General features: G+C 35.8%; 1 protein-coding gene across 4 annotated transcripts in view; it reads right to left on the reverse strand.

The window, feature by feature from the left end:
• The window catches only part of sog (chordin short gastrulation), a 139,370-nt gene that overhangs the window by 6,727 nt on the left and 112,394 nt on the right, over positions 1 to 20,249 (reverse strand). For 3 of the 4 annotated variants that reach the window (XM_074113509.1, XM_074113508.1, XM_074113506.1), the window contains 6 exons: positions 16,045 to 16,113; positions 14,779 to 14,927; positions 2,035 to 2,192; positions 1,486 to 1,705; positions 945 to 1,263; positions 556 to 854 (listed from right to left, as the gene is read on the reverse strand). In XM_074113509.1, the coding sequence (XP_073969610.1) occupies positions 556 to 854; positions 945 to 1,263; positions 1,486 to 1,705; positions 2,035 to 2,192; positions 14,779 to 14,927; positions 16,045 to 16,113 (1,214 nt within the window). Of the gene's footprint in view, positions 1 to 555; positions 855 to 944; positions 1,264 to 1,485; positions 1,706 to 2,034; positions 2,193 to 14,778; positions 14,928 to 16,044; positions 16,114 to 18,605; positions 18,802 to 20,249 lie in introns of those variants that run through there. The other variant, XM_074113510.1, reaches the window with a different exon arrangement.

Below are 20,249 nucleotides of genomic sequence, written 5' to 3' on the forward strand. Positions count from 1 at the left end.
CTTTCTCTTAATTTCATTCTCGATATGTTGAGTGATGATGAGAAAATAAGAAAGTTGCGTTTTATTTCCTATCAAAAAGAAGAATTCTGATCGTGCCGAATTCTTAAAATTGAGTTTTGGCCGAAAATGTGCAGCTCTAAATGCACCTGAGGTCTTCCAATCAGACTACTAATTGGCGATCCCTAGTGAAATGTAGAAGCAATTGCAAGGATTACTCTTCTGAAGAGTTCTTCCTGGAAATCTGCTTCGATCTGGTAGTCACGGTGGATATAACGATCTCAACGAGCATTTGCAGCAAATTATTTGCAAGTAGAAGTGTTGAATGCTCACTGTGCAATTAGACCACTTATGTTAAGCTCATGATAGTGTCATATACTCGTATTTGTACACTATACACTATAAAACTAGTTTACATCAGTTGGCATAGAACGAAATGGCTGAACTGCCTTTTAATAGGATATCTCAGAAAATCTAAATTCAGTGAAAATTCAATTAGATTCGATCAACACTTTTTTTTTAAGCCTTAAATTATTAAATAAAAAAATTTATGAATACCTCATAATGCACATTGCATTCAATATCAACATCAATCCAGGCAATCGCCGAAAGAGTAGTCCCAGAACTGGACAACAAAAGTGGTGCTGGAGAATCAACTGGTGAAGCGGTAAACCTTGGCGCAAGTCGACCGCGTATCACAGATGATGAACTTTTCGTCGCCACATTTACCCCAAGTTCGCCCGAATACAGTAGCTCTAGATGTTTAGCAGCTGGAGCATCCAAAGTACCATTAGTCCAACCGTTTGAAGTGAGGCCAGGACTTAAATCTTCAAGCTCTAGTAATCGTCTTTCTGTCACTGGAAAAGTAAACAAAATTTGGGGTTACAAAGCGAGTTCAAAAACAAAACCGCCTTATTTGTGTTCTTCTTATTGAGCTGAATGTTTACCTAATCCAATTATTACAGGCCTGGATACTCTTTCAATTCGGACATGGTAGTGCAGTTTGCCTTCCCGTCCTACATACAGCCAAGCAAGACCGGCGCTGTTATCACCCTGAGCTTGGTGAGTCAGCAGAGCTTGGAAAGTTTCACACACTGCTCTCGGGCCGACCATACCTTCCAACATTTTCACACCACCTGCGCTGTTCCTGGAGCTGATCGACAAGCGTAGTTTGCCTCTTGACAGCAAACGCAACTCAGATGAGGTGACCGCTGCACTCAGTTCAACTACATTCAACTCTGGCGATGCTTTTTCCACACGAACTATCTACCCAGTCATAGGGACAAGACACAAGACGAAATTAATTAATTAAATAGTTTTGATCACTGTAGATAATAAACTATAAATATATTGAGTTGCTAGCATCACTACTTTCTGACCAGTCTGAATAAGTTTGCAGGTCAAAAACGCAGCTTTTTCTATTATTAAATGTACCTATTTATTTTTAATGTTTAAACCAACTTTAAATTTCAATAATTTTTAAATAACCTCATCAATGACAACAGTGTTTCCATCACGAGTGTGCAAGAGAAATGCTAAAGGCGCATCATTCGTATCTTGCTTGGTGAACAGTCCAGTTACAACGGCCAGGATGTGGATAGAGGGCGCAGTGGTGGACACGGAGATGATTGCCGTGCCTCCTGAGCCGGGCATATCGCTACGGCCCTGTAACAGCGCCGTGTACATTTCTGTAGATAATGTTCTGTACCTAAACCAAAAAAATTTTTGTAAATAAATAATAATAATAACGAATATATAGGTTTCGTGACCTTAAATTATTTAATTAAGGATTCAAAATTGGCGAGAAATCGGCCCAAAAATAAAAACAACTGAAAACAACAGAAACTGTTTCTGTAACTCAACCAATCCGCATAGCCCTGAAGAAGACAATATATTTGTCGAAACGTTGGCAAAAAGACGAGTTATTGTTTTTATTTGGACCGATTCCTAGCCAATATTGAATCCTTAATTGAATAATAATAGTAATACCATCACGATCTTTTTCTGAGGTAAATTAAAAATTACAACATATTTTACCTATAAATTTGTCCAGTAACGTTTCTCCTATCCAGCCATAGTAAGCTAGCCACAAGTTTCTCTTCACGAATCATGCGTCTATATTCTCGCGGTATTCGCCTCCAGACACCGCAGATCTTATCAGTAGCATTCTGATACACACTTCCGCTGCCCAAGTCCTGACAACAATAGTAATTGCCACAGCTAAAGAAAACAATCTTATAAGATAATCTAAAAGTTAACCAAAGTGCAATTATCATTTTGGTTTTGCAAAATGATGTTTAGTACATTTAAAAAAGTAAAAGGAAATCCCCAGACGATTAATTTTGTAGCGAGTATACAGAGTATCTATAAAAGTTCCAAGACTGAGCATAACCAACATTCTTCTGTAAAAATGGAACGATAACCTTTTTTTTGAAATGTATCGATAGGTTTATCGATATGTTCAATTGGTATTAAGATTACCAATCTTGTTACGATTTCTTTACTCGAGATCATTTAAGCGTTCGTATAATTATCCAATTAAATACCTTTCGTAAAGTATTACTTTTTGTGGTTGTCATGGAAACAAGGAAATCGTTTAGTCTAGTCAACATTATCGGAAAAATGATTTAGCTCTCGTGGTATTAATAATTGCCCACACTCATAGTTATAACTATTATTTGAAACATTTGTGTTGTAAAAAAACTATTTTTGGGGAATTTTAGAGAATTTGAAAGCATTATTTAAATATTTATTTTTAACTATACAAGATTAATAATAGAAAAGGGGACTTTAAGGAAATGCTTTGTTACTTGCCATTTAGAAAATCTTGCAATTTGTAACTGATAAAATTTAGTAACTAATAAAATAAACTAAACGTAGTTGTTCATTAGTTGAGATTGCTGCCAAGACATACATAGTTAGCAGACAGATAGAATGCAATTTTGGTTCTGCCATATTCTTATAAAGACTAAATAAGTCTTCTACAGTGGTTACAGTTTAAATAGAATTTATGGTTAATGTATTAAGCTTCGTAATGACTGAGCTCTATTAACCAACAGATAATTAACATTTGCAGCTAAATAAGAATACTTATATATGTAAGTAAATAACACAAACACATAGGAAATAATGACGTAGCGTTGTAGTGGTATAAATGAAGATAACTTGACTAGTTTATCAACTGAGTCCGTTCCAATTAAACAGCTGACAGGCCTTTTAATTCATTTCAATAAAACGTTCATTATTTAATATACATATATATATAGATGGATACAATAAAACTGTAATTGCAGCTTTATTTTTTTTTATAACGCGTCACTCAAATATTAACCCATTCTAGTCCGATATTCATTTTCACATCGACTGTTAGCACTAAAAAAGTAAAAAATGAACAGCAAAAAATATATATAAAGTAAAAGCTGTCTTCCAGCGACGACTTCGATGACGCAGTAAGGTACGAGGGTCGTTTGAAAAGTCCGTGCAAAGTCAGAAAGATAGCACCACTGGCGCGTATCGAGGTTATGTTTAGTTAGTAGCATCTCTTGGAAGAACACACACCAAGTTTCAGCCAGATCGGTCTATTTCTTTGTGTTTGGCATTCGTTTGAATCGAGGAAGTCGAGTGATTTTCAAAAAATGGACGAAAAAGAATTTCGTGTGTTGATTAAACACTACTTTATGAAAGGCAAAACGCCTCAAGAGACTAAAGAGAAGCTTGATAAACATTATGGTGACTCTGCGCACCTTCGATTAGAACAGTTTATAAGTGGTTTCAAAATTTTCAGAGTGGCCATATGGGCACAAGTGACGCTGAACGTTCTGGACGCCCTGTTGAGATTACTGCTCCAGAAATCATTGATAAAATCCATGATATGGTGATGAATGACAGAAGAGTGAAGGTGCGTGAGTTGCTAGTGCTGTGGGCATCTCGAATGAACGGGTACATAATATTTTGCATCAACATTTGGACATGACAAAGCTATCCGCAAGATGGGTGCCGCGATTGCTCACACTTGACCAAAAACGAAATCGTGTGAAGTGTTGCAAGGACGGTTTGCAGCTGTTCCAGAAGAGTCCGCAGGACTTTAAGCGTCGTTTCGTCACTGTGGATGAAACATGGATACATCACTACACTCCTGAGACTAAAGAACAATCTAAACAATGGGTTACCAAGGGGGAATCTGCGCCAAAAAAGGCGAAGACCGTTCCTTCGGCCGGATAGATTATGGCGACTGTCTTTTGGGATTCGCAAGGAATAATCCTCATCGACTATCTGGAAAAGAGTAAAACTATTACAGGTGCATATTATTCATCGTTATTGGACCGTTTGAAAATCGAGCTGCAAGAAAATCGCCCACGATTGGCTCACAAAAAAGTCCTTTTCCATCACGACAACGCACCAGCTCACACCTCAGCAGTTGTGGTCGCAAAATTAATGGAAATAGGGTTCCAACTCGTTTCACACCCCCCCTATTCTCCAGACTTGGCTCCCTCGGACTACTATTTGTTCCCCAATATGAAGAAATGGCTGGCGGGAAAAAGATTTTATTCAAACGAGGAGGTGATTGCAGAAACGAATGGCTAATTTTCAGACTTGGACAAATCCTATTATTCGGAAGGGATCAACAAACTAGAGCAGCGTTGGACGAAGTGTATAAGCCAAAAGGAGACTATGTTGAAAAATAAAAAAAGGTTTACCCCAAAAAATTAAGTAGTTTTTATTTTTGCACGGACTTTTCAAACGACCCTCGTATATACAAACAATCATCCAAAAAAAATGAGGAGCAAACAGTAATAAGACTATCTCTAACAATGGTCGACGTTCTAACTTCAATAATGGTTTTTCCAAAACTGTGAGTTTTTGAAATTAACATTATAAGTTGCAGAATCGTACAATATACACTTCAGAGGAAAAATTACTACACAACCCATACATCCACCATCCCAGACATATCTAATACAGAATTCTTCTTGATTTAAGTGATTACATACGAGGTCTGTAAATTAAGTAATGAGACTGATTTTTTAAAAAAAAATTTATTCAAAAAGAATTACAATTCTATATTGTCACCTTCAAAATAACTTCCTTCTGAAGCCACACAGCGCTGGAGACGTTTCTTCCACTCCTCATAGCAGTGCTCGAACTCCGATACTGGAATAGCCTTCAGCTGATCGGTTACAGCCGTTTGAATGTTTTCGACTGTCCCAAAATGACTGTTCCCTTGAGGTGATTTTTCAACTTCGGGAAGAGAAAAAAGTCACAAGGACTCACAAGTCAGGCAAATAAGGAGGCTGAGGAGCCACAGAAATGTTTTTACAGGGCCAAAAACTCTGGTTTATTGAAATTGCTGTGTGACAAGGAGCATTATCGTGATGCAACACCCACTCGTTCTTGATGTTTGGTCTCACACGAATGACCCTGATTTGTTTTTTCGATATCCACGGAATCGTCCACAAAGAGTTTCAGTTTCTTTCGAGTTACTTCGTTTTACCGAGAGGTTCTTGAAAAACTTCGAAAAAGGGTCATTCGTGTGAGAATTTTTCTTTCTTTTTGAATAAAAAAAAATTCAAAAAAATCAGTCTCATTACTTAATTTACAGACCTCGTACACTTCAGAGGACAGCCCATACATCCACCATCCCAGACACATCTAATACAGAATTCTCCTTGATTTAAATGATTATATATTATTATTATTATATTATAATGATTAGTTATAGACCTAATTTAAAAAAAAAAGAACGAAAATTTTAAAAAAATTGGTTACAGCCAGGTTATGGTAGTACTCTGCGAACTTTCAAGATCTATTGTGCCAGATTGCCCCTCCCCACACACACACAGCATCTTTTTCTAGTCCTAGATGTCGTAGAAATCGTAGAATCTGTGAGAGAATGTTGTTCTCGTCAAGCACCCACCCAGGTGTCTCAATCTTTTTCCTTGAATAAAGGCATCGAAGTCAGTTCAGAGATGTATAGTCTTAGAGCCAAGTCTCAAAAAAAAAAAAACAACAACAGTTTCAAAAATAAACGGAAGTAACAAAATGTACAGAGGAAATCGTTGGGAGCTGTTTTCCAAATGTCAAAAGAAAAAAGGGACCCAAGGGACCTCCTTAAAATGGATATTAACGGTGAAAACTGGAAATCGATAATTTGTCATGATAATGCACTCAATTATCGGAATATAGTAAGAGGAAGTCCTGAAAACCGTCCAGGCTTCCTTCCGTCAAGATCGTGAACTTCACCACCCAGCTTTCGTCTAACAAACCAACTAATCAATTAAACAAACGGGGGTAAAAAAAAAAAACGCTGCGAGTCCAACCAGGTAGCAGCTGGGACTTCACCCTAAACTCTAATCTAGAGCTATGTCTTTAAATTGGCAATACTTTCTCTTAAAGGTGATTTCCAGCTTACCAGCGACATACATACACGCACATATACTAAGAAAGAAAACAAACTCTCACTCAAACGGCGTCAGAGTGACGCTAGCCATTTATGGCGACAGTCTGACAGGTATTATTATTATTAAAATAATTGTTCTATTATAAATTCACACATATTCAAGGGGCCGACGCACTGCTGTCAGCTACTTGAAAAAAATTATAATAAATACAAAGCACAAAGAAATGCACAGCAGCACATATTGATATTCAAAATCAACGCAGTGACTGTACAAGCCAAAAAAAAACTAAATGACATTGTCAACATGGCCATATAGAGTGCGCTAATGTTCTGCTACCATTGACCCTCTAAACACATATGTACTAAATAATTGTGATAATAATATGCTTTAAAACAACATTATGTTATCTTAGGGGGGACTCTTGAATTCTACATACTTCCTTAACAGGGTTTCCTATTTCTTTTAACTGCCTATTGTCTTTTAAAAAAATAATGCGCATATATTTATAGTGAGTGATTTACTTAAAAAAAAAAAAAGAGATCATTCCTTACATTTTAAGAGTTCTGCCCGAAGACTATGTGGCGCGTCTTTCTCATGCCAATTAAAATCAACAAACATTGAATATAATCTTTACAAACATCAACAGCTGGCTGAGAAATAATAGCAATCGTTTAATAATAACAATAATGGTCTCGCTTGAGATAACCTAGATTGGAAATCTAAATGACATTTAAGTAAAAGTTCCAAGTTTTATAAAAACAAAGAGAAACCTTGAAGTTTATAGCAATGAAGAGAAAGTTGCCATGGTATGTTCACAAAAGATTTTATTTTATTACAAAAGAAATAGCTAATAATGTATGAGACAACATTTAGACATTCACATTACGACTCTCTAGATCCGCATTCCATTCACTGTTTTAAATATATTTCTATCAATGAAATATTTACAAAATAATTACGTATACATTAAACGCAAAATAAATAAATATTTCATCAACCTTTTATTCGCTAAAATATGAGCGCTGTAACACTAACAAGATTATAACTCTGGAATGAGTCTGAAAGGTTCTGGGTATTGAGTTCTTGGGCACTAGAGGAAATCTTGAGGTTAGCGGGAAATCATGTCGCAAAAAATGACTAGTAAGTTACTTCCTTGGATTTGGTAAAGATAAAGAGGCTTTACCTTCAAGAAAGAAGTCCATGGGTTCTTACTAAACTTTGGGATTCTTACACCGGTTTCAAGAGGGGGTGGGAGTCTGCGATGGTAAATCCTGGAAAAAGTAGGATATTTAAACCTGGAGGTAATTAAAGTAAAAACTAATTGCCTATTTTTCCAGGCGGGTACAACTACCAAATTAGGTATCATGGAAGGAGGCGACTAGCAAACATACTCGTACTTTACTGTAAATTTCTCATATTAACCAATAAATAAAATCCAAGGCTTAGAGATAGGGAATCGAACCCACTAAACCGACAATACATCTTAGCTTTGCGGGTCTAGCCTATAACCGCCTAACATACTTTACTATAAATTTCTCATATTAACCATTAAATAAAATCCAAGACTTAGAGATAGGGAATCGAACCCACTAAACCAACAATACATCTTAGCATTGCGGGTCTAGCCTATAACCGCCTAACATACTTTACTATAAATTTCTCATATTAACCATTAAATAAAATCCAAGACTTAGAGATAAGGTCTCGAACCCACTAAACCAACAATACATCTTAGCATTGCAGGTCTAGCCTATAACCGCCTAACATACTTTACTATAAATTCCTCATATTAACCATTAAATAAAATCCAAGGCCTAAGACCGGGAATCGAACCCACTAAACCAACAATACATCTTAGCTTTGCGGGTCTAGCCTGTAACCGCCTAACATACTTAACTATAAATTCCTCATATTAACCATTAAATAAAATCCAAGGCTTAGAGATAGGGAATCGAATCCACTAAACCAACAATACATCTTAGCTTTGCGGGTCTAGCCTATAACCGCCTAACATACTTTACTATAAATTTCTCATATTAACCATTAAATAAAATCCAAGACTTAGAGATAAGGTCTCGAACCCACTAAACCAACAATACATCTTAGCATTGCAGGTCTAGCCTATAACCGCCTAACATACTTTACTATAAATTCCTCATATTAACCATTAAATAAAATCCAAGGCCTAAGACCGGGAATCGAACCCACTAAACCAACAATACATCTTAGCTTTGCGGGTCTAGCCTGTAACCGCCTAACATACTTAACTATAAATTCCTCATATTAACCATTAAATAAAATCCAAGGCTTAGAGATAGGGAATCGAATCCACTAAACCAACAATACATCTTAGCTTTGCGGGTCTAGCCTATAACCGCCTAACATACTTTACTATAAATTTCTCATATTAACCATTAAATAAAATCCAAGACTTAGAGATAAGGTCTCGAACCCACTAAACCAACAATACATCTTAGCATTGCAGGTCTAGCCTATAACCGCCTAACATACTTTACTATAAATTCCTCATATTAACCATTAAATAAAATCCAAGACTTAGAGATAAGGTCTCGAACCCACTAAACCAACAATACATCTTAGCATTGCAGGTCTAGCCTATAACCGCCTAACATACTTTACTATAAATTCCTCATATTAACCATTAAATAAAATCCAAGGCCTAAGACCGGGAATCGAACCCACTAAACCAACAATATATACGTATTAGGTTTACTGGTCTCGCCTCTAACCGCTCGGCTACCGTGGCGCCTTAAATCTGAAGGTAATTAAAATAAATATTCATGAATAAAAAGGTATGTCTCTGCAATTTATGGTATACTAAATTATAACCTGTCCCTAAATTTCTTATTTTTACAATTTAATTTTGGGGACCCATAGACTTCACAAGCCATTATTACTACACAAGCCTTATTATTTACCTTTTAAATATAATAATTATTTCAAAATAAATTCATTTGCGTTTTGATTTCATTAATGAACAAGATAGGTCTCAAAAAGCTGGTCTTTTGTTCCCGCTGTACCCAATTATGATGTTGGAATAGGGAGCCATCCGCTACTATTCTAATATTACCAAGACAATATGAGTGTTCTGCAACATTTTTACTTAAATAGTCACGAAATACCTGAACTGAAAACCTTTATTTTTTTATACGTTCAGGGGATCTGAAAACATTTATTTCCTGGAAAGAACATTTTTCCTTTTTTTTCCCCCACGACTTCCCGTTACATCCAACAAAAAGCCTGGCTGTACAATGAGGTGTACCTGTGCATTTATTGTAACTATTAATAAAGCTATGGCACTTGACGTTACGTCTTGAGCGACCTGGACTTCTAGATACGATGATGATACACTAAACAAAGAATCTGTTACCTACGTAAAGAAAACTTCCTCACAGCTTTTAGGAAAATCACCAATTAAAGGAACTATTGTATGAAAATTGAGAGTTGGCCGCCACGTGTGCAGACCCACGTGCCAGACATCTTGGTCCAGCGGGTGATGTACGAGTATATTCAGCGAGTCAGACATGCAACTACATTAAATGCTAAAGGCGCATGCTCTAAATTATTTTCTCATGTTATAATCTATTGGCTGGTGCAATCTGAACTGTACACGGCCGTCTATTTTCATTCATTCTAATTTCACTAGTATATATGTATATATATATTTATAATGCCAATATTCAGTCAAGTATGTCAAATTTTATAATTAATTCTACTGCTCTGATAAAGATTATAAATACTTATAACTGCCCACAAGGGAGGAGAAATACTCAAATCGTGCAGCGATTCCTGATATTAAGATTTTTACAGGAAATCAGATGTTTGAGTTAAATTTCTATTTTAATTAAGAAAATATTAAAAGAAAAGTTATGAGAATATCACATTTTGAGTAAAAACTCTTGAGCAAAAGTCGTCTCGAGTATAAAATTAGACATAGAAAAAACTCTCGCCAATTCCTAATTAATGCCCCTCATTATTACACTGGTTACCATGACAATAGTGAGCACCTAAAAAAATTTTCTACGTTAAAAGGGTTTAAAAAATTACACTAGTTTTTTAAGTAGGTTTTCAAAGATTATATAAGATTTGATGAAACTGAAGTTACACGTTTTCTTTATTTTACGATGGAAAAATTAAAAAAAAGAGAAATAAAATTTTGGGAAAATGACCAAAAATCAGCGCTGACAGTATACGAGGTCTGTAAATTAAGTAATGAGACTGATTTTTTAATTTTTTTTATACAAAAAGAATTACAATTCTATATTGTCACCTTCAAAATAACTTCCCTCTGAAGCCACACAGCGCTGGAGACGTTTCTTCCACTCCTCATAGCAGTGCTCGAACTCCGATACTGGAATAGCCTTCAGATGGTCGGTTACAGCCTTTGAATGTTTTCGGCTGTCCCAAAATGAGTTCCCTTGAGGTGATTTTTCCAACTTCGGGAAGAGAAAAAAAAGTCACAAGGACTCACAAGTCAGGCGAATAAGGAGGCTGAGGAGCCACAGGAATGTTTTTACAGGGCCAAAAACTCTGGTTTATTGAAATTGCTGTTGAGACAAGAAGCATTATCGTGATGCAACCATCCACTTGTTCTTGACGTTTGGTCTCACATGAATGACCCTTTTTCAAGAACCTCCTCGGTGGTAAAAGTGTTGATTGACCGTTTTTGACCTTGAGGTAGAAACTCTTTGTGGACGATTCCGTGGATATCGAAAAAAGCAAATCAGCATGCATTTGATGCATTCGACTTCGGTCATCCTTGCTTTTTTTGGGGGGCCTTGGAGAGATTGAAGTGTGCCACTCCATGCTCTGGCGCTTGGTTTCTCGGCGTCGTACTCAAACCCACCTGACTTGTGAGTCCTTGTGACTTTTTTCCTCTTCCTGAAGTTGAAAAATCACCTCAAGGGAACTCATTTTGGGACAGTCGAAAACATTCAAACGGCTGAAGGCTATTCCAGTATCGGAGTTCCAGCACTGCTATGAGGAGTGGAAGAAACGTCTCCAGCGCTGTGTGGCTTCAGAAGGAAGTTATTTTGAAGGTGACAATATAGAATTGTAATTCTTTTTGAATGAATTTTTTTTAAAAAATTCAGTCTCATTACTTAATTTACAGACCTTGCGAGGTAGATAAGTCTACATTATATTTTTCCGGATCCAAAAGAACCAAACGCCGTCTAATATTTTAGTAACATCTAGATTCAAGAGTTTTCAAATAAATTTAAAAGTTAAAATTGGCGAGCCAAAACACTATAAAATAAGAGATAAGTTACCAATATTTAAAAAGAAAACTGAACACTTAAAATCTACTATTTATAGGTTTGCCGATTTCTTGGAACACTATTTCTTTTTGCTACTCTTTATAATTGAACCGAATGTACCAAATCTAGCCCAAATGCAATTCTTCAAAAGTGCAGAAGATCATAAAAATCTATAAAACTGATTACATCTTCCCCCAAATTGGTGGGGGCATGTTCCTTGGGGATAAGAATCTGAAACACACTTCTCCTCCTACCAAGTTGAGGAAAGTTGTAGACGATAACTACAATTCTAGTTTTTTTTATGTTGTATCTGTTGCAAAAAAAAAATATAAAGAAGATTGGTCTTCTTCTTCTTTTTCTACATCTTCTTCTTTTTTACGATCCTTTTTTAGAGATTTATGCAAGATTTACTTTTAAACACGGCGGCTGCCAATTCTGTGAAATCCTTTAAACAAAAACAAAAAAATAAACGTTGAAAAAACTACCTTCATAGATATAGTCATCACCAGCTAACTTATCTCACTATTTTATTTGACTATCCTTTCACAGTTGAGGTAAAAGAGGATGAGAAAATAGAATTGAAAATATATAGACAAACAAAACTCTAGGATTGATGTAAGGAGTGAGAGAGAGAGAGAGAGAACTCATCATTTCGTAAATAGAGATTTGGTCTCGGCCCCGTATTTACTATTTATATTCCGCGAAAGAGATACGAAAAGCACTAGATAACTCACGGAGAATCCATAAACCGTACAATAACCGCAATATTACCAACCTAATTCTGGTTCTCTCACTCCCGCAGTTCTTTTGAGTTTATTAATAACACCAGTTTCCCTCCCACCCCTTTTACACGTAAATCTTTTATTTATATAGATTTGGTTGAGAACTAAAATAAGTAAATAATCAGAAATGAATCCTCCTCACAGGACTTCCTCTTACAGAAATTACAAAATCTTTATCCATTTATCCACACCAATCACAAGATGTATAGTCGCGGCGCTTCTTTTCAGCGCTCCTCGACTAAGTTTCTTCATGTGTCCAATGAAGTACTAGTATTCTTTCAGTTTTGTTGACTTCATACTTCCGTTTCGCGAGAACTTCCTCTCTCCAACACCCAAAAGCAATGCATTTTCTTATCCGTTCATTAATACTAGTAAAGCTCAAAATTTAAATTAAGCAGTAATATGAATATACATATAGGGCTTCGTGACCGTAAATAATTAAACTTAAGGATTCAAGATTGGCGCGAGGAATCGGTCATTTAAAAAACAACTCCGTCTTTTTTGCCAACGTTTCGAACAAATACATTTTGCCTTCTTCAGGGCTTGGCTATGCGGATTGGTTGAGTTACAGAAAACTGTTCATGCAATATAAAATCAACACGTTCTTTTGATATCTTTCGCGATGTCAGCTAAACTCACGCAACTTCACTTTTCGATCATTCAATACGATTTTGTGGATTTTTTTTTATGTTTTCTGGTGTTATCGCGCCTCATTTGGACGTCCACTGTGCTCTGCATCATCGGTGTCTCTACGGCCACGTTTGAAGTCAGCAAACCAACTTTTTATTGTTGTTTCTGATGGAGTAGGGTCCCCATAACACTTTTCAAGCCATTGCTTCGCTTGAACCGGTATTTTTTCCCATCAAGAAGCAGTGTAAAATTAAAACGAAATTGTTTTTGATTCATTGTTTTGAAAATAACAAAAATAGCGTCACTCTTAGCACAATAGCTCACAAACTAATGAATAGAATATCATGAAATTTTATCAGCTGTCTTTTGAAGGTTAGTACTAACTGAAAAAGAGGTGAATGCAATACAACTAGCGCCTTCTATGTGTTAGGCCCGGGACTTTTCAGCCCATGGGTTAGTAAAACTTAACAGTGCTAGTAAACATTTTTATCAAGATTACGAATTACTTAAATTGTAAGCAAACAATTACGGAAGCATTACTACTTTTTTTGGCACAACATAAAAAAAATATTAATTATATTTATCATCCATATTCCCCATTTCCAGGATTTACCATCATGGCCTCTCCTTTCAAGTGGACCTCCAAGGGGTCCTAGAAAATAGGATAAAATCTATGGCCTAAACTAGTTTCCCCACTAGTGAAGAATATTGTAACTAACTCACTGGGAATACTGTCACAGCATGTTTTTTGGCGGCTTCGCACAGATACAACTTTGGTGGTTGCCAAACACCAATTTTTTACTTTATCACTAGAATATTTGTTTGTTAATGATCGATATTCTTGCTTCATTAATTTTTTTTGTATTCCTAGTCGAGGATCATCAAATGTAGTAAGTTTCCTTTAAAAAAACGATCTAAGGGAGACATTGTGGCGTTGACCACTGGTCATGCACCAGAGGCTAGCCCACTTGTTCAACATAAAGACAAGTTGAACAGTGATTATTGAAGAATGTACAGAAGAGTTGGTGGCGTACTACATTGAGGAATGCTTGCGGTTAGGATCCTAGGATTCTAGAAGCGGTGATAATTCAGAAAGGACAAGTCAATAAACCTGTCTCTGAGGGAATCGGTTACTGTACCTGGTAACTTAAAGAGTAACCAGTGTGAAGATTGAAGTGATATTTTACGCAGAAATTTCCCCAAAAAGGAAGCTTAAACCCTCATCTCCTTCAATGTTGCCCTAACACAAATTTCCTTAGTACAGTAACTTACAAAAGTTACAGTTCTAGAGTGAGTAATGTAAAAATAGCATGTTTAAGAAAATCAATGAAGTCATTTACGGGGAAGAAAAATTGCAAACGGTGAGAACTTCCGTTTGGAAGTTGGAGAGGTTTTTTATACCCAATTTTAGGATCTTATGGAAAACTCAATTGAAATATTAAGTTTCAACTTCACTGTTTTCAAGGCTGTATTGGCGAAAAAACAGCTCAAAACGGACAATCCAGAGAAAAACTCAATTTTGGAAAATTAGGCATAATCTCAATACTTCCTGTTGACGTCTTAGTGTATAAGGATAATTGGGCGAGTACTTCCAATCTAGATTCAACCATTTCACATGAATGCTAATCAATCTTTCGACTTTTCCTTCAACTAAAAGATATTTGGATTAATAAGAAAACTTTTTATAGCCACCTGTTCTTCCAATATATTGCCAGTAGTATCCAGGAACTGTATGGTATGAGGCCTGGAGGATGCGAAGAAAGAGAAGTACAAGCTCTTCTTGTGAAAGGAATACCTGCCAGTGGCAACCTCATTGCCTCCAGTCATCACGCTTGCGTAATCTAGGACAACATAATCACAACAATTAGTATCTTGAATTTAATATAATATAAATGATTGTTACAGGCGTTCAAGATCCTGGATAAAAGATAAGAGTTCATCATAAAATTTTCACATTTTCATGGATAAACTGTTCTAGGAAGACCTGAATTTTTGGTTAAGGGAAAGGGGTGAATGTGATGAATTGTTTTACAGACGGTTTCAGGCTGGAGTCTTGATGCAAGCAGCTAGGAGCAAAACTGTGGCTTCAAGGCGATTTGGTACAGTTTTCCAGTGCGGAGTAAGAGGAATGCTGAGAAGCGCTGGAAAGGATTAAGAATAGCATTACAGAGATAAGGATTCCGCTCTACTATTCCGGCGGTGGGGCTCTAAGCTGGTCGGAGAGTGCGGAAGACGCCTGGATTAACTTAAACCTGCAAGAGAGAATTATTACATTCTTCTGCAACCCTTTGACATTGAATGAATATTCGAATCGATCTAGTGACGTGATTGCCGCTAAGTGGAGGCTGAGGAAGTAGGAGAGACTGTCGTAAGGCCAAAAATTTGGTAAAAAGAATTAGCTGAGCACTACAAGTTACTTGTATTGGATTCGGGAACGAATTAAAGGATTTTGGTGGCAGTAATGATTGGACGCTAGTCACCCGAATATATATTTGGGATACAAGAGACCTCCTTGTTATCATTATTCAGTACAATGGTTCTCTCTTCCTGGAGGCCAGATACAGGATAATTGTCACGGGCCAGATATTAAGAGAGTTTCTCGGTAATGAAATTCTTATTGTATTGAAACTACAGGGAAACTTTGGAAGGATTTTGTTTTGGCGGGGAGGAGGGGATTGGAATAAGAGGCTCTGGAGGTTCAAGTTCTTTTCCGCTTTTGCGGTCAAAGCAATGTTCAGCCATGATCGAAAGTAACCTTCTTAAGGAAACAAGAAATGATTCTTTATCCTAGGATAAAGGACATGTCTCAGAAGTTCTAATATATGACTAGACACGATCAAAAAGGTATAAGCGGATCACACAAAGATTTTGGAATCTCTGCGGGTATCCCAGCCTAACAACAATAACAATAATACTCGTAATAATGACATACCTAGATTCATATTTATTCTCACTTACATTTGAAATTTTTATCATCCTCTTCAGTTGGCTGAGGCAGTGTAGCTACGTCTGTGATCACATCAGGACCTGCAATTAAAATTTTAATATTAAAATATTAAACTAATTTAAATTGATTCGTTCAAAAATCTGGTGTGGACATTCACACGACTTTTCTCTTGCTACAGAATTCAAGATTCTAACTTCTACAGTTTTTCAACTCCGATTTCCAGAAACATGGGACCGATTCTAAAGTTTAGCTTTTTTGAGATGATTTGTTTACATACACACAAACCATTTATTTTTTCTGCTTCAGAGGACTTCGAAACGTGCATTTCCTTTGAAAACTCACTACCGGACATTTTATTTGATCGCCATACTTTCCACATATCCAATACAAATTGTACATCTTTTACTTCTAAAACCACTAGTGAATAGTAAACAACAAAACATGTATATACATACTTATCTAATATAAATGAATGCATCAGGATGTGCGTACGTATGTAAGGTATGTACAAGGCGATGGACAGTGCGCGCGTATGCGTACAACTGGTGACAGAGCACGGTGCGTACTTGGCAAGCAGGAAAACTGGGTCGGAACTGACTAGTCCCAGAGTGTCTGGAGGTCACACTCCTGATCATAGCCACAGATATCAAAACTCTCATTTTCCCACTCATCCTCATTAAATTCTAAGCGAAAATAAAAAGACTTTGAAAGAAAACTTTTGTGTTTTTTTTAACTTTGCTTAATAAATGATAATTTCCATTTTTCTTTTTCCTTTTTGGTAAGAGAAAAATGCAGGAGTTTCACGTTTTTTGATTAAAAATCTGCTTTAACGTTTCTGAAGTTGCGAAAAATATGTGAATGGTACTAGTAGGCCATTTGGTGGTACCTAGGTCTGAACAAAAGATTAAAAAACGTACAAAAGTATTCAAATCTAAATACTTAAAATGTGTCTTTTAATTTTAATATATACACACTGATTCATAAGCAGGTAGGACAGAAGACACACCAACCTCACAATAACAATGTAAAAAATATTGTAATTGTAAAAATAGCATAGAGCCCTGAAGATGACCCAGTCCCTAGGTCGAAATCTCGGTAAACATGACTGAAATTGGCAATAGCCTTTCTTCCTTCTGAATTAATGAATCAGTAACCAAAAAAAATGAACAGTACTGATCTTAATTTCTGGAAATTTAACCTTTGATGCTAATAATTATCGAAAACTATGTTACTACAATTAGAGTTACCATAATATTTATTAAAAAGTGAAGCAGCCTAAAAAAAACTGGTTACCAAAAAGGCAACCATTTTTCCAGCAATAATTTTTAGTTTCTCTTGAAACTTGACAAGAAGCTAACCCTGGACTCGCACACATTACACTGAAATTAAGATAGACCTGCGCCAAACTCTCGCTCGAGACAATACTGTGACAGAGGGGATCCTCCTTTTTCAAGATATAAAGGGTCACGGAGTCCTTTAAATGGTTGCAAGTTCAACCCCAACAATTCCATGGAACCCCGAGGTTAAGAATCCCGTGCTTTAAACCCAAGTAAATTTCCATGCTCAGACTCTTTAACTAACTCACTAACTGCATCGTATTCATGGATACTAACGAGGATGCATTGAATAAGATGCGTTTTTTTTTTCAAAATAAAGTGCTGAGTTTTGCTTTTGAGAATATCATGATCCCTACAGAATGCATTAAATCCACAGGTAGCTAGAAGTGCCCACAAAAAAATTAGGACAGGACAACCCACATACTTCTAGAGAACCTACCAGGCTGGATGATACCACTGACTCAAGAGAGAAAACAGACCAACGATGGCTGATACCTAAACTACCACAAGACCTACTTAAACAGCTAGATATAATCTACAGTGTACACTCTCGAGTTTGCAGTATACTGTATTTTGTAAGACGGAAACAAACTTATAAAGTTATTTTTCTTCCAATAAAAAAAAAGTTACTCTTAACTTGTTATTACATTTTTTTAAAAAAAAGTTGTTGATATTTATCATTGACATGAACTTTTTAAATAAATTCTTTATTTTTTTAACTGCGTCGTAAAATTCAGTACAACTTAATTTAAAGTTGATGTTACAGAGAAATAAAGCTTTTACTTCGATTTAACCTATCTATTTCATTTTCTGTATCTATTAAGTTATTTATAATAGAGAATACCTTATACAATGGTTGCAAATTGAAAATTTGGTACGCCTAGCAAGGTAATGTATTCTATTATCAAATTTTACTAAACTCGCTGGCACAACTTCTAAGTTATTTAAAAAATTACCGAAAGCTTTAAAGACTGAATAAACTCCCCACAAACTGTTCATTCATAATTTTTTTTCCAAACAACCCACTTGGATAATTCAGAAGTTACAACTTTTAAACTTAGAAGAAGAGCTAACCTTTAAAGGTTAGGCTAGGTTAAACTTGCAAGTTAGAACATTGGATTTACTTGAGCTTTAAAAGTGTAAATATTAGGATACACAAAATTATGAATTGCGAAGATATAATTTATTTACTTAATAATGATGTTTACTGTACTTACAGTTTACTGATTCCATACCTGTTACTTTCATAAATAATACAAGCCATCTTGCTGTTAACTATTTCCAACTATCATATTAAGTTTCGAGTTTATTACGTAAGTTTAAATTTAATTTAATTTTATAATGGGTGTATTCAGTAAATTGTTCATCACTGTCACAGGATTTTATTAATACAACTTGCGTCTTCATTATGCCGCCTTAACACCAATATCAGTACGTAAGAGCAAAAAGGTTTTCCTGAGGTTACAGAACAGGGATGTCTTAAGTTTCTTATATTTTAATGTTTTAAATTTTAATTAAATAATATAATTAAAACATTTTTCCGATTAAGGACACTTTTGATTAAAAAAAAAAGAAAGGAGATGGGCATTTCTCTAATGTTCCATTTTAGAATGCTCTAAACAATTAAGAGGACAGAATAACCCAATAACTTCGTTATTAATAACCTTAAAATCATTAAGAGTAAGCCCTGAAGATAAACTAAACTAGTCCCTAGGTTGAAAGCTTGGCTAAAAATGCATAAAATATTATGACTGAAATTGCCAAAAATATTTCTTCCCTTTAGATTAATAATTCAATCACCCAAAAAACAATGAACAATACTCTAAAGACAAAAACTTAGATCAATTTGTGGAAAATCACTTGTTCTGTCTTGAGGAACCCCAAAGCTGTATCTTAATAACTAAAACTCCCCCCCCTCACAAATTGCTTACCTTTACTTAAAAATAAAATTTCATCATGAGCTAAAAATAGATAATTTTTTTAGCACAAAAAAAGTTTTGGTTAACTTATGTGACGAAGTAAGGTACTAACACCCACCTAAGTCCGTGAAGTTTTTGCCGGGGCCTGGTTGCAGTACAATAATAGTAGGAAACTATTTAATCGCACTATCCTTTTTTTAGTTTTGCATTAATCATGAAGAGAAGCTGTTCACAAGCACTGGAGGGTTCGGCACTCAGTGGCGGGAAGGGGCGGGAAGTAATCTGATTATTTTAAATTGTATTTATTTTGTATTTGAATAAATACATTATTTGAATTATATGTATATAGAGAGACATAATGTATGTATATGTATTTATAGTGAGAGAGAGAGATCGCGCTATTGTCATGACAACAAATTGAGGCCGGGTCGCCTTTCTTCTGTTTGGTTTCTAAGTGAACTGGTGAACGGCGTTTTGCTTGGGGCCTCTACAAATCACTTAAGGAATTCCTCTTTAAGAATTGGGTGAGGTAAACGGCCCTTATTAGCATTTTATTGGCAATTGTCTTTCATCTCTTTCCATACACAGGCTAACACCATACATACACATACATAAGCGCGCGCCACCATCTACAACGACAGACGACACAGATATAGAACCCCGATGTGGAGGGCAAATACCCATTTTGTTGGTTAGGCTATTGTTTTCTACTAGCTATGTCTAATTGTTGGCGTACAATGTCTGTCAATCTGTCAGACAGTCTAACATAGATGTCTATCTATGTGCCACGCCTACCAGATCTCTTCTAAACAACATCCTTGCCTATTTACTTATATTCAAATCAGTTTTTATATACAAAATACATTGCATTAATACTCTTCCCACAGGAAGAAAAGAATTATATGCAGATTTTGGTATAATATCTGCTTATTTTCGTGTTGTTTTTTTTAACCCTTTTTT

Source organism: Rhodnius prolixus, unplaced genomic scaffold (genome assembly GCF_049639745.1).
Source record: "Rhodnius prolixus isolate KJV_2025 unplaced genomic scaffold, Rpr scaffold_7, whole genome shotgun sequence".
Lineage (NCBI taxonomy): Eukaryota > Metazoa > Arthropoda > Insecta > Hemiptera > Reduviidae > Rhodnius > Rhodnius prolixus.